The following is a 14,729-nucleotide window of genomic DNA, read 5'->3' as shown; positions in this document are numbered from 1 at the left end:
TCTTTCTGTTTTTCTTTCTTTCCCGGCCAGCGCCCCGGGCCGATGTAACTATTGGTTGAGGGGTGCAATATAAATAAATGTATCATATCATATCACAGGGCCATGGGCCTACTGGCCTGATTTTATATATTGCTGTGAAGTTATGAATAAATCCAGGACTAATCAAAAGCCACAGTCTAGATTGATTTTTAGAGAGAAGTAATCTGAGAAACGATAAACTTTTACTGGACATTGTGACGTTAATAAAAGAGTTTTGCCTTGAGGGTGAGATTCAGACAAGTAGTAGCCTAACGTATAATTAACTTATAATTAATTCAAGGCCGGGCGATTGAGGTGGTTACTGAATAAAATTATTTGGACTCTCTATTTAAATAGATCCTCAGTTAAAGGAAATCCTTCCTGAATGGCTTCTACCTGAAGGCTTTCCAATTACATTTGGTGAACTATCCATTTGACTCAACTCAATTTACCCAAAATGATTGTTTACCTCTAATTCTAAAGGTAACTAATCAGGTTGAATGTGTTCCTATGCACTGGTTTCTTAGTTGTTATCTGTACCCCCTAAAGTCAATTGTCACTGAATTATTTATTGAATCTCTTTTGTATTGACATCTGGTTCAGACATTTAATTCTCCAGACATGAACAGCCCAGTCTAAGCAGGCTCGTTGAGGTGTCCAGTAAGGTCGTAGGAGTGAGCCAGGCCAAGTTCAGACCTTTTTCAATTTATGTAATTGTAGAGGGTTTGAAAATGCCTCCATGTAAAGTTTTATACAAAAACATACACCCCCTATTTTTTAAGATTATTCACAACTACTCTTAACAGTAATTTACTTTTGAATGAGATGCTACATCTTATTAGACTTCCAAGTCAGTAGATGGCGCTCCTGCGCTCCTGTGAGTGATAGAGGAAATCAGTATAGTCTTGGCTCCCAAGCATGCGCAGTCAGAATAAACCGCTGCCAGCAGAGCCAGGCTAGAAGAAATAACGTGTCTATTCTCTCCATTCACACAGCACACAGGTAATACAATAATTATCTAAAACATTCCCAAAGATGTTTAAAAACGAATGTGAACTGTCGGTGACATGTTATGTAACGTTTTGAGTGTGTACACGAACATGTTTGGACGAGTAGTTTTAAATGAATAATTGCTAACTGTTAGCTAGCGTGTTACACCGACGGTACATGTGGGTGCGCGCATGTGAACGTGACAACGTATGTGTAAGAGCGTGTTACCGTCAATGTGTATTTGAGCTAAGGTTATGTAGCTAGTAACGTGTATTCAATTTCAGATGTGTACTATTGGTTTTTGTGACTGTTCTGACTACAGGATTAGGTATTACGTTTGTATTTAAGTAAGAATATATAGATGGCGATGCAAAAGGGTTTATTGGTTGCACTTCAAGGGTACTACGACTATGCTTGCACCTCATGGTACCAAAGCACCTCAAAGGCGCTAAAAACAAAATTACAAACATCTCAAAACTAACTGGTCAGACTACTGCTTGACCTTACTCCTAGAACCCACCTCACCCCTGCCCACTTTGACAACCTAGGATGGCTTAGAGTAGAAGCAACTTGCAATGGGCCTGGTCAGCAACTTGCAATGGGCCTGGTCTACAAGATACACTACATGACCAAGGTACCCATGTACATGTCAAAATACTTCCCAAAGGTCAGTGAATACCACGATCACAACACCAGAGGGAGCTCCACAAATCATGTTAAACCCAGATTCGGCTCAAACACGTTTCGCAATTATGCCACATCAATGTGGAACGCCCTACCCAAAACTGTAAAGGAATGTGAATCGCTACCCACTTTCAAAAACACTCTCAAAGAACACCTACGGGAGACTGCAATTAGAAACTGGCCCCTACAAATGTCCTAACCCAGTTGTACAGTAAATGACCAAGTATGGCTTTGTCAGTATTCCAATGTACAGTGTCCCCTACCCAACCCTCCCCCCACCTCCAATGTACAGTGTCCCCCCCCCCACCCACCCAACCACACCCCACCTACCCAACCTCCTCCAATGTACAGTTTCTACGTCAAATGTATACACTCTTTTTCTGGACACTTTTTGTATCACAAACGGTACTGTATTTGCAAATCTGGTACGTCATAAATGTATAGATGTAGAGCAGTACTCTCTATCTGTATGTCGTGTGTGTCATATATGTTACGATGATCAATCAAGGATACAGATTGAATTTATGCCAAAAGGTTTTTATTGTTTTGCACTATTTCGTTTCCTAAAGAATACATTTGAAGATTGTATTTTTGTATGATTTGGTTTATTATATTATTGTACAATAAGAATTACAAAGTAAATTGGAGTATTGGAATGTTAAAGGAATATTTTGTCAGAATAAACCACTCTCAGTAGAGCGAGGCTAGAAGAGATAACGTGTCTATTAGGGATGGGTACCTTTCACATTTGAACCGATACCGGTACCGGTACCTGTGAATCGATACCGGTACCCAACGGTACCTTTTTTCGGTACTTTAGTCTCAAGAAATTTAATTTACCTACCTCAGTCGTAAAAAAAAACTTCAAATAACTACAATTTCGACAGTTTTCGGCTTGTCATTGCTCCGACTGCTTTGTTGTTGAATCAAGTCAAATCCTAGGTAAGCATATATTGTGCGTGTGAACGTTGACATGAAAAGAAAAGGGTAAAAAAATAATAATAATAATAAAAAAACTAGTGATGCACCGATGTGAAAATTGTGGCCGATACCGATAACCGATATTAATATTGCTGTTCTGGCCGATACCGATATTTACCGATGTCGATATCTCTGTATAGAAAACACTTTTTTATGATAATCAAATAAAGAGCTATTTTCCAAAACGCATAATTTTTTTTACTTTTGTAACTTATTTTCAGAAATGACTGATATTTTGAAACTATTTAAGGCCAAAACATGTAAAAAGAAGAAAAAAAAGATAATAATTCCTTTTTTTTTTATTCATTTTTTTTAATATCGGCCCTATCTTAATATCGGACCGATACCGATGTGTAAAAAAACGGCCATATCGGCCGATATTATATCGGCGGCCGATATATCGTGCATCTTTTTTTTTTTTTTTGGTTTCTCACTTGATTCGATACTCGGTAGTAGGGATGCCCCGATCGATCGGCCACCGATCGTTATCGGCCGATAATTAGCATAAATATGCGATCGGGGAATTCCGATAATTAGTCATATTCGCCGATCGCGGAAACTGATCAAGTGGATATCTCACTCGCTTGTCTCAGACGCACAGGACCTGCAAACTGCTCCTCCTCCCTAGCCCCGCCCGTACCCGTGTAGAGTTTGTAAACACAGAGGAGGCGGACCTCCTCTGCTGAGTCTAGATAGTGCATTCGACCTGAGCTAACGTTAGCTACCTAGCTATCGTTACTGTTTAAACAAAATTACCCAGTCAACTATTCACTTTTAGTAGGCATTGTCTAGCGGTATTTAGCCGGCTAGCTACTAGGGGTGGGACGATACATCGATCCAGATCGATACATCGATGTAATTATCAACAATCGAATCGGATCGATGCGATGTAATAAGATCGATTCATATCGATACTCTTATTTTGAAAATCCTGTGGCGAGTCTCATATCCGCCCAAGAACAACAGCAGTAGCTCCGTGTGTGTAGACGTTACAGCATAGCATTCTCCCTTTCTGTGTGTGTGTGCGCGAGTCTTTGGAAAGACCAGATGAGGTCAGAGGAGTTTGATGTTTAAATGTTATTTAAACATAAACAATATAATACATAATAAATGTAGGCCTATACATGATCATGCAACATCAACAAATTGTTGTAGGAACGGTTTGGGAGAGGGAGGTTGTGAGTTTTGAGTTCCAAAAAATGTAGCTTAAAGTTTAAAGCTCAATATATAAAAACGTGGCACTTTACAGTGAACAGGAGGTCTATTTGTATTAAAAACAATAGATTGATTTTCCTTTAAATGTCTGGAAGAGCTCAAAAATACAAATGTCAAATGATATTTTCATTACCTTTTTTTTGTTGATCTAAATGTTACTGATTGTGTTAAATGGGCATATGATATCATCTCATATCGATCGCAGGCACCTGAATCTAATCGTATCGTATTGTATCGTGAGAGACTTTGTGATATCGGCAAATATCGTATCGTTGTCCAAAGAATCGATATCGTATCGTATCATGATGAAACTGGTGATTCCCACCCCTACTAGCTACCGATAGCTCCTGATATCAACAAATGCTCCAGCAAGTCTTGTAGTGCATGTTGATACCTCCGTTAGCTCGCGTTAGCTGACGTTAATTCACTGTTCAAAACGAAATGTCCGATTGAACTAAATAGTTGTCTTAACGTCATCTAGCCGGCTAGCAGTAGCTACAGATAGCTCCTGATATCAATGTCTTATAACATTGATTGAATGCGTATTCGAGCTGAGGGCTTGCTGAATGTGAAATGACCAAACAGGGCTGTACGCTAAGCTTTTTCACTAGGGGCACACTTGCCCCTAAATGAGAAATTTAGGGGCAAAAAATATTTTTTAGGGGCAAATTTTTTAATAACAATTTTACCATTATTAAAAAAAATATGTTCCTCCTGCCTCATTACTGTGGTCCTTTATTTAACATTTAAGTGCGTTTGTTTTCAGGTTTGTATCTTTTATAATGAACCAACTGAGTGTGTAAATCACTAATAGAACAAAAACAACAAACTGTGTGTGTGTGTGCGCGCGCTTGTGTAGTGCTCCTTGAATGAGATCATCACAACACACACACACCATTAATCAGGAGGAGAAGAAACTCTGCATACATTTGTTTCACAATGAAAAGTGCTTTAGAAATCAAATGAATTATTATTATTGTAAATAACCTCATGAAAGGTTTATTATTTGTATGGGTAATTACCTGCTTCATATTTGTGATGTTACTGGTTTCAGTGTGTGCCTAAAGTGATCAATGTGTTGGGCCGTTTATAGAGATCTATGCCAATTAATGTTTATGTATATCCGGGACTTTTTTTTTTATAAGAATTGAGAGGTATTTGTATATATGACCTTTTATTTTGAAAACTGTTGCAACTTGCAACGCAACCTTATTTACATTTGCGCTTTTGACAGTGAAATGTTCAGTCCAACTTAGCTCGAAGGAAAGACTAATAAAAAAGGTTTAATTGACCCGTATGAGGCTCTTACGGTAGGACTTTGATTGTTTATAGAAGTGGAATGTAATACTATGCAAAACGAGAAATAAACAGTGATTTTACCAGCAGTCATTTCATTTCATATACGGGGAACCGACAATTATTAGTATTATATTATTTGCATATCGTCTCATTATTAGATAGATAGGTTGATACTTTATTGATCCGCGGTGTCAATTTAAGTAGACAGTATTTCACGTCCTAATAGTGGGGTACTCACGTAATGCATGGCTGATCCTGAACGTTAGAAGTTTCCGTGTCCCCGTCAATCAATCATCACATCATCACGTCAATCATCATCATCTTATCATCTCTCCACATCGGACGTGGTTGTCATAAAATTGACTGATATCCATTATCCACTCCGTTGTTCTTGCGGAGCAAGAGCCATATTATTATTTAAAGGAAGCGGCTACATTCAGTTTCGTTTCGCTAGGAATTATGGGATTTGGTGTTGGATGTATAGACTACGCAGATAGGGACATGGTCTTTAATCGCACGATAGACTACAAGTTCCAAGTATATAGCGTGACCCAGATTCACTCCGCGCAAATCTTTTTTTTCACTCAGGCTATCGGTGATCGCAGTAAGTTCATTCATTGCCGACAGATTCTTTCATAGCACCACGAGCTCGCGTGAGTGGCGTCATCACACGCCTTGGATAATTTAGGAGTGAAATACGAATGCAAGGCTTGAAAGCACTACTCGCAAGCCCGCCCCCAGATAATATTTACCAATCGCAACGGCCAATTAAAGGGGCAATTCGCGATCATATCATCGCAGCGTACAGGCCTGCCAAAGCACTTAACGTTACCAATGGGGTCCCGCTGCAGCGCCGGAGAATCCTTTTGCTCGCTATCTGCAAACAGCTCCACTGTCTGTGTGTACTAGTGGAGCTGTTTGCAGATAGCGAGCAAAAGGATTCTCCGGCGCTGCAGCGGGACCCCATTGGTAACGTTAAGTGCTTTGGTCATTTCACATTCAGCAAGCCCTCAGCTCGAATACGCATTCAATCAATGTTATAAGACATTGATATCAGGAGCTATCTGTAGCTACTGCTAGCCGGCTAGATGACGTTAAGACAACTATTTAGTTCAATCGGACATTTCGTTTTGAACAGTGAATTAACGTCAGCTAACGCGAGCTAACGGAGGTATCAACATGCACTACAAGACTTGCTGGAGCATTTGTTGATATCAGGAGGAGCTACTAGAGTACACACAGACAGTGGAGCTGTTTGCAGATAGCGAGCATTTTGACTTGTTGCGTGGTGGCGATGTCTCGCAGATAATACAAGTACAAGTCTAATTATATAATATATATATTTTATAAAAAAAAAAAATTTTATATAAAATAATTTTTAATTTCTTTCTAATCAAAAACGATCGGTATCGGATCGGTATCGGCCGATATGGCTCACGACGATCGGTGATCGGTATCGGTGGCAAAAAACGTGATCGGGGCATCCCTACTCGGTAGTACCGACGTGTTTCGGTTCGGTACCTCAAAAGTACCGAATTCGGTACCTGTCCCTAGTGTCTATTCATCATTAATAGCCCCTTTCGGGTCTGATGCACGCCAACAAGGTTGGACGAGTGAACAGTCCCTTATACCTTCATAGAAAAATCCCACAATTAACTCCTCAGCAAAACGCTCGTCGTACAACTTGTACAAGTATCGCAGAGACATTTCAAAGGTACTCGGTTGCACGAGGGTTTCGGACAGGCGTGCATCACAGACCCGAAAGGGGTTACATCATTCACAGATCCACAGCGCACCCTTGTCTGTATCGCTTGTGCCGACTCAGATTCCCCTAGGTCTGAGGCCGGTAACATAAGCCCTGCCCCTTTTCTTTATCCAATCGCAACTGTAACTGAGGGGTACAATTCCCTGACTGTATTAATAAGTATGGTATCATTAAACCACTACCGTCTTATGTACATTACTACTGGCCATACAGTACACAGGTATATGATGAGAACACCTCCACAATGATACGGTTCCACACAGGGGAGGAAACTAACTTTTTGGCTTACCAGCCAACTGGCGGGTATCCGATTTTTTTTACCAGCCAAATAGATTTTTTACCAGACAAAAAAAATCGCTAATTGTGATAATTACTTCTTTGTACGTCTTCGTCTAAATTGATTTTCAATCATAGTAAATTAATCACACTGTCTCTACTCTTCAAAATATTACATCATTAAATCACATATTAACATGAAAGAGGGAACTATTCTGGACTGGGTTGGGCTGAACTGGGCAGTGAAAGATGCTGGGTTGGGCTGGTCTAGGTTATACTGAATGATGAATTGAAAATGGGGGACCCTGATGTAAACAAGACGAAAGTCTTTCTCTGGTCTGCATCCCCTTAACAATTGCATGTATTGAGCCGTACTGTACTGTACCCATTCTGCAATCTGTTAAATAAAGTTTTCATTCATCACAGCTCAACTACTAGGAATGTGTGTCTGACTCTTAAGTGCAGGAAATATTCATCAGAAAGGGGGGACATGATGGAGGGAATGGAAAGAGCAGGTTTGACAGGAGCAGGGTTGAAGGGATTGATTGATTGAAAAGTGTATTAACAGATTGCAGAATGGGTACAGTACAGTTCAATACATACAATTGTTAAGGGGATGCAGACCAGAGAAAGACTTTAGTCTTGTTTACATCAGGGTCCCCCATTTTCAATTCATCATAACATATTGGAGTGTGGAGGAAGTGGACAAGGCATTAAGCAAACAGGACTGAAATGGGGGACCCTGATGTAAACAAGACTAAAGTCCTTCTCTGGTCTGCATCCCCTTAACAATTGTGTGTATTGAGCTGTACTGTATTGTACCCATTCTGCAATCTGTTAATAAAGTTTTCAATCAATACTGGGTTGGGCAGTGAAAGAACCAAGCATTTCACTGTAATGTAATAGCTAAATAAAACAACTTGAACTTGACTTGTTACATTTGCACTCTGGTTGTATGCCAAATGTATTCTGGTTGTACTGTACTTGTGCTGTAAGATGACAATACATTGGAACCGAATCGACAACGCTAGGGGTTCAGCGGGTGTATTCTGAATGCCAAATATGACAACATCACCGTTGTGAAGGGCATATGGGCGAGTGGTGATATGCTGGGAAACCCGGTAATAATAAAATGTCACTCGGCTGCATTTAAGCAAAGCCGCTCAGTATAGTCCACTATGTTGAATGCGCGTTATGGTAGCTTGTTACATGCTAGGTAGCTAGCCGGCTAATGTTGTTGACTTGTCATTCTCATCCGACTCGAAGGAGACGCGTCGCGTGCTGTTGTTCGCCCCCATGTCAGACCGCACCGATATCCGAAAGCGACGACTCTACATGCAATTATTTTCATCCACTCATGTGTTTTTGTAAGTTTGTCTACGTTGTCAAGCCGGCTGCCGGTGGCAGGAGTTTGTAGGTCTGCGCGCAGTCAGTGGTCTGTCCACTTCCCCTAGATGGGCGGCATCTTCTAGAAAACGAGTGTTCATTGGAGGAGCTTAGAGCGCATCTGTACAACGATGATGTTCATTGGTTATGGTCTGATTATTATGTGGCGCAAATGGGAGGAATCAAGGGGGGAGTCAGAGTTCGGTTTGTGTCAGTGAGCGAATCAGCAGATTGCAGAATGATTTTTTTGTTTTGTTTTGTAATTACTAGTACTCGCCAGACTGGCGAGTGCTCTTCATGAATTACTCGCCAAACGTAAAAAATACTCGCAATTGGCGAGTAAAGTGGCCTAATTTCCTCCCCTGGTTCCACACAAATCTGGGTTTACGAATATTTATTAGCAGCAAGAATACATAATATACTTTACTTTCAATGCGCTTATAAGGCAAAGGAATGTGCGTAGGCAAATCAATAACGAATGTCCATTCTCATATTACGCAGGAGATAATAATACAACCTGAATCTTAGGAATTATATCTATGGTACTCTGGGGAGGCAGCGGGAGATACTGGTAGGGGGTTCCCACCGGTTGTAAGCCAGCAGGGGGAGGAAATGTTCGAATGCAAAGTCTGGATCCACGGGGACTCAATAAGCTCCTGCTATGGGAGGCGGTATATTACTCCCTGGATCAGCAGACGAAAAGCAGCAGCTGTAATCCAAGTATGCGTGCAGCATAGGTGAAAGCCGGCCAGCCTCTCCTTGAGACGGGCTCGAATGATGTTCCTCACGTCACGGGTAAATCCCACACAGTAGTGGGTTGTAGACGATTCTTCTCCGCTCCAACAGCCTGGTCCAAAGCAATAATAATAATAATCCAGCCGGAAAGGGGCTCTGCATTCACCGGTGTAGATTCTCCGGTGCGCGGTACTTCACATTAACTAGGTTGAACTTGACGTTATTCCACTAAGCTCTGACACTTTACTATCCTATTCGCACGCGGCTATAAGTGCTCTATTTAGACGCACGGTTGCTCACTTCACTTGGTCGTTGACTCGTGATGAAGGCTTTACTAGTAAGGAGCGAACGATACGTTGAACAAACGTATTAGGATAAGACAAGACTCTATTTTGGGGCAAAAACGGGCCCTACTTCACCGCACGTCGTATCGTGGGTGAGGCTTCACTTGGGTAACTCGAACTACTTCTGTATTCACCTGCGCCATATTTATATGTTGGGCGAACAAACTAGTACCAGCCTTATTCCTGTCTCGTAGTCTTGGGCAGAACCGGGCATGTTCAGACAAGCCTTGACGGTGGCTTTGAACTCGGCATTGGGGGTATGGCCGCTGGCGCCTAGGGGGCGCTGTCCAATAGGAGAACGAATATTATGGTCTGTACTAGGTTAAAGGGATATTCCGTGTATATGTACAAAGAATACACAAGGGATATCAGACGATATACAAATCCTATGCAATATATATCAATCAATAAATACATATATTCGGTTTAATCTGACCCTTTGTAACAGCAACTGTTGCTTCCCTTGGACAAACTGTTTTGTCAGAGGAAAGCAACAGTTGTGATTGGAGGATCAGGAAAAGAGGGCAGGGTTTGAGGTCGATTCATCAGAGGCTTTGATTCTATTCTGGTCTTAACTGATGTTCCAAAGGGAATTCTAACTCTTGCCGCCACTCAGGCCCAGAAATTAAATGTAGGCTGTCAACCATTCCTTCTGGCCATAATTGGGTTAAATCTGCACTGCCCTACAAAAACAAACCATTACCATAACACGCCCAATTGTCAGTCATCGAAATAACCATGTACTATTTAAGCATTACATCACGCGCAGGAGTGGTTTGTGAACAATAAACCATGCCTAGGGGTGGTTGTTAGGCCCGAGGCGCAGCCGAGGGTCGTTAGACCCCCCTAGGCATGGTTTATTGTTCACAAATCACGACTGCAAGTGGTGTAAAGCTTTTATACAACTGCCACATTCATCCAACCTTATTGCTATACAATAAACACACATTAATCGAAGATTTATTGAAAAAAACATCCGCCAGAAAAAGTAGTTCCCACAACTACAAAAAAGACAATTTGCCTCCATGTGGAAGCAGATCGGAAGTGCATCCAACCAACTAACACATCCAACTGTGTATTATTGGAATGATTGATTGAACATTTTATTACCAGATGCAGAATGGGTACAATACAGTACGGCTCAATACACACAATTGTTAAGGGGATGCAGACCTACTTTCTATAGAACTTCATTCTTAGATGCTTCTATAGAAAGTAGGTAAAACAAATTAAAACGTTTTCTTTGCCCTATAGGAAAAAAACGTTTTCTTCGCCCTATTTTTTTATTTATTTTTTTAAACCTACTGTAGAGGGCCTAAACTTAACTAGTTGGAAACCAAGCGTACAGTAATAAAATTAGCAATCAATCAATCAACTCAATAGGCCATGCTCACTTAGAACAGCGCAGCACCCAGCTCTCTCTCAATCTGACTATCCCCCGCGTTGCAGACAGGAGTGTGTGTGTGTGTGGGGGGGGGGGGGGGGGGGGTGGGTGGAGACTGAGCCAGCGTCGGACAGTGTGAGAGTGAGGGCTGCAGTCAGAGAAAGAAAAAGAAATTGAAAAAAGAAATTGTAAATTAATCAATCAATCAATCCGCGATTTTTATTTTGTTACACAATGATTCAAGACTCATCAATTACATCATCCAACATTGTTTAAAGGACTAAGACATTCGCTGTGACAGAATCGCTTGATATTTAGTCGTTTAGTCGCTATCAACATATCCATTTGTAAAGATTATTGTCTGTCCTTTTGTGATCCGGCGGAGTGATGTGAAGTGATTCGGTTGTGGGCGGGTCCTAGGACCAGCCAGCGTGGACTGTTCGCAATAAACACGTGTAAAATGACTTTCAGCCAATCAGAATCGAGAAATTTGCATGCCGTTGTATAATGCCAACTAAGGAATGTACCTCACCTATATTACTACCTACTATGCTAATTATGTCTCACCTCTTCACTTGCAGCAGCACCGCACAGGTCCTCCATTTGCCACGAGTTTGCTACTGTAGCTTACAGACAAAAGATGTCCGACGAGGGAAAACTTTTCGTCGGCGGACTGAGCTTCGACACCACCGATGACTCGTTGGCGGCAGCATTCTCAAAGTACGGAAACGTCGCCAGATGCGACGTGATCAAAGACAAAGAGACTGGAAGGCCTCGCGGCTTCGGCTTTGTTACATATGAAAACCCACAGGACGCCAAAGATGCGATGGATGGAATGAACGGCCAGACGGTGGACGGCAGAGAGATTCGTGTGAATGAAGCGGGGCAGGGTGGCGGCGGCGGCAGAGGTCGCGGTGGTGGAGGATACGGAGGCGGAGGAAGCTATGGCGGCGGGAGAGGCGGTGGAGGATACGGCGGTGGAGGTGGAAGCTACGGAGGCGGTGGAGATAGGAGTTACGGCGGTGGTGGATACAGAAGCGGCGGTGGATACAGGGAGTAGTTGGAAGCGGGGGTAGCTACTGGGAGCGCTCTGGACCATACAGCTATGCTGCACACGAGAAACTCCCCGATTCAAGATCATCCATCGACTGGCTGTATTTAAAATATGCGCTCCCTTAGGAAATGTCCATGTGTTGTTGACCCGATTCTCTTTGTAGTATGTTGTTGCAGTAGCTCAAGCGTCGTGCAAATGTAGCCATAGTTTTGGCCATTCATTGACAAACCATGTTTAAACTCAAGTTGAAGATTTCTTTCCTACTTGAGGGCAATTGTTCTCACAGCTTTTTTTTCTAACCTCGCACCTATTAACTAAGTACAATATCTGATTTGATTGGTGCCGTTAAATGAGAAATTGGAAAACTCAGAAATTGAAATGATCTAATTTTTTTTTTCTTGTCAACCAGGATTTTGAAGCACCATTCCTACCTCGCACTGTTAAGCAGCTCCTGTTTTCCCCTGGATGTAGGGGAAATTCAATAGGGCTTTACTTTTGTTTGAGTTATCCTTCATTTTAATGCTTGTCCAACCTACCTCCTGCCAAGTTATTGAATGAGAAATCCATTTAGTAGCTCAAACAGGCTTTTGGGTTTCATAGTACATTCCTATAGTGTTGCTCGGCAGCAATGCCTCAGTCATGTAATTTTTTTTAATCTTAAATATAGATTAGCAGAGGGTCCTGTATGTTCAGTTTCCCAAAAGTTAATTCCTTTCATACTGGTGAAATGCACGCCTAATGTAGTCGGCTGTTCAATGTGTTTTTTTGCTTTGCTCAACGGCTGCATTTTAAATGTGCTGTTAGAATGGACTGAACTTGTATAAGTGATCGACGTCTAACTTCTCTCACCGATTATAAAACTCGGAATGAGAGCATTTTTGTACTTTCTGTTCTTTGTATCAACATTAAAGCTTTTTTTTAAAAATATATATACTGTCATTGAGTCTACTAAATGATTCATGGGAAATAAAAAGTCTCAACACTCTTTGATTTACAATGTTACTTACCCTTAGCTGCCAGAATTGTTCCCTTCCTGCTGACTTGTACGTTGTTTTGGATAAAAGCGTCGGCTAAATGTATGTAGGGCAGTGCAGTTCTCGACAATTGTCTCTTGCCTGTAGTTGACGTTTATCAGCCAGACGAGGGTCAATATACGTATTTGAACTGAGTGAATATGGCGGCGCTGACTCAAGGTCACTGAGAAATGATGACATCGGTGTTTGAATATGTTGATGGGACCTAGGACTCCGGGATCCTAAAAGAGAATATACCGGTATACATTTGAGGGGGACGAAACTGTACACTAGGGGGTTTGGACATTTACGGGGGCCAGTTTCGAATTGTAGCCTCCCGTAGGTACTCTTTGAGAGCGGTTTTGGATGTGGGTAGGGCGTTCCACATTGTTGTAGCATAATTGCGAAACGTGTTTGTTTAGTCCCTTGTTTGAGCAGAATCTGGGTTGAACATGATTTGTGGAACTCCCTCTGGTGTGGTCGTTGAATTCACTGACCTTTGGGAAGTATTTTGACATGTACATGGGTATCTTAGTGGTGTAGTGTATCTTGTAGACCAGGCCCATTGCAAGCTGCTGTACTCTGCCATCCTAGGATGTCAAAATGGGCAGGGGTGAGGTGGGTTTTAGTAAGGTCAAGCAGTAGTCTGACTAGTTTGTTTTGTGATGTTTGTTGTATTTTTTTTTTCTTTTTTTGCCTGAGGTGCTTTGGTACATAGCATAGTCGTACCCTTGAATGAGTGCTCCTGTTGAAGGCACTAAAGCACTCAACACTTTGATGAACATTGTTACTCAGCTGATAGAGTTGTACCCTTCCTGCTGTCTTGTTGTACAAAACTTGTAGTCGCTTTGGATAAAAGCATCGGCTAAATGACTACAAACATCACAAAACAAACTGGTCAGACTACTGCTTGACCTTACTCCTAAAACCCACCTCACCCCTGTCCATTTTGACAACCTAGGATGGCTTAGAGTAGACTAGAGTACAGCAACTTGCAATGGGCCTGGTCTACAAGATACATTACACCACTAAGATACCCATGTTCATGTCGAGGTACTTCCCAAAGGTCAGTGAATTCTACGACCACAACACCAGAGGTAGTTCCACAAATCATGTTCAACCCAGATTCGGCTCAAACAAGGGACTAAACACGTTTCGCAATTATGCCACAACAATGTGGAACACCCTACCCACAGCCGTAAAATAATGTGAATCCCTACCCACCTTCAAAACCGCTCTCAAAGAGCACCTACGGGAGGCTGCCATTTGAAACTGGCCCCGGTAAATGTCCAACCCAATCCCCTCCAATGTACAGTTTCTTCCCCCTCAAATGTATATATTCTCTTTTAGAATCTCTGTCTCTTAAACAGTACTGTATATCTGTATGTTGTGTATGTCATAAATGTCATGATGAATTGAAAATGGGGGGACCCTGATGTAAACAAGACAAGTCTTTCTCTGGTCTGCATCCCCTTAACAATTGTGTGTATCGAGCCGTACTGTATTGTACCCATTCTGCAATCTGTTAATAAAGTTTTCAATCAGGACCAGAGAGGAAGACCTGTTCTGCTGCCTGCAGTGAGAC

At 41.8% G+C, this 14,729-nt stretch overlaps 1 protein-coding gene across 2 annotated transcripts; it reads left to right on the top strand.

The window, feature by feature from the left end:
- Positions 1-938: 938 nt before the first annotated feature.
- Positions 939-13,058, top strand: LOC311238957 (cold-inducible RNA-binding protein B-like). Of its 2 annotated transcripts, none has more exons than XM_084327164.1 (2): positions 939-1,020; positions 11,662-13,058. In XM_084327164.1, exon 2 carries the CDS (start codon positions 11,718-11,720, stop codon positions 12,135-12,137), a length of 420 nt encoding a protein of 139 aa, XP_084183290.1. In that variant the 5' UTR covers positions 939-1,020; positions 11,662-11,717; the 3' UTR covers positions 12,138-13,058. The 2 variants fall into 2 exon arrangements, with proteins under 2 accessions (XP_084183290.1, XP_084183289.1); XM_084327163.1 differs by having other exon boundaries at positions 954-1,020; positions 11,659-13,058.
- Positions 13,059-14,729: the final 1,671 nt, after the last annotated feature.

The sequence above is a fragment of the Notolepis coatsorum genome, assembly GCF_963971535.1.
Source record: "Notolepis coatsorum genome assembly, chromosome: 1".
Classification (NCBI taxonomy): Eukaryota; Metazoa; Chordata; class Actinopteri; order Aulopiformes; family Paralepididae; genus Notolepis; species Notolepis coatsorum.
The sequence above is the reverse complement of the archived record's forward strand: the minus strand, read 5'-3'. Positions and strand labels throughout refer to the sequence as shown.

Excerpts from the sequence above, each read along its gene's own strand:
- LOC311238957 (XM_084327164.1), top strand. The coding sequence starts at position 11,718 with ATGTCCGACGAGGGAAAACTTTTCGTCGGCGGACTGAGCTTCGACACC.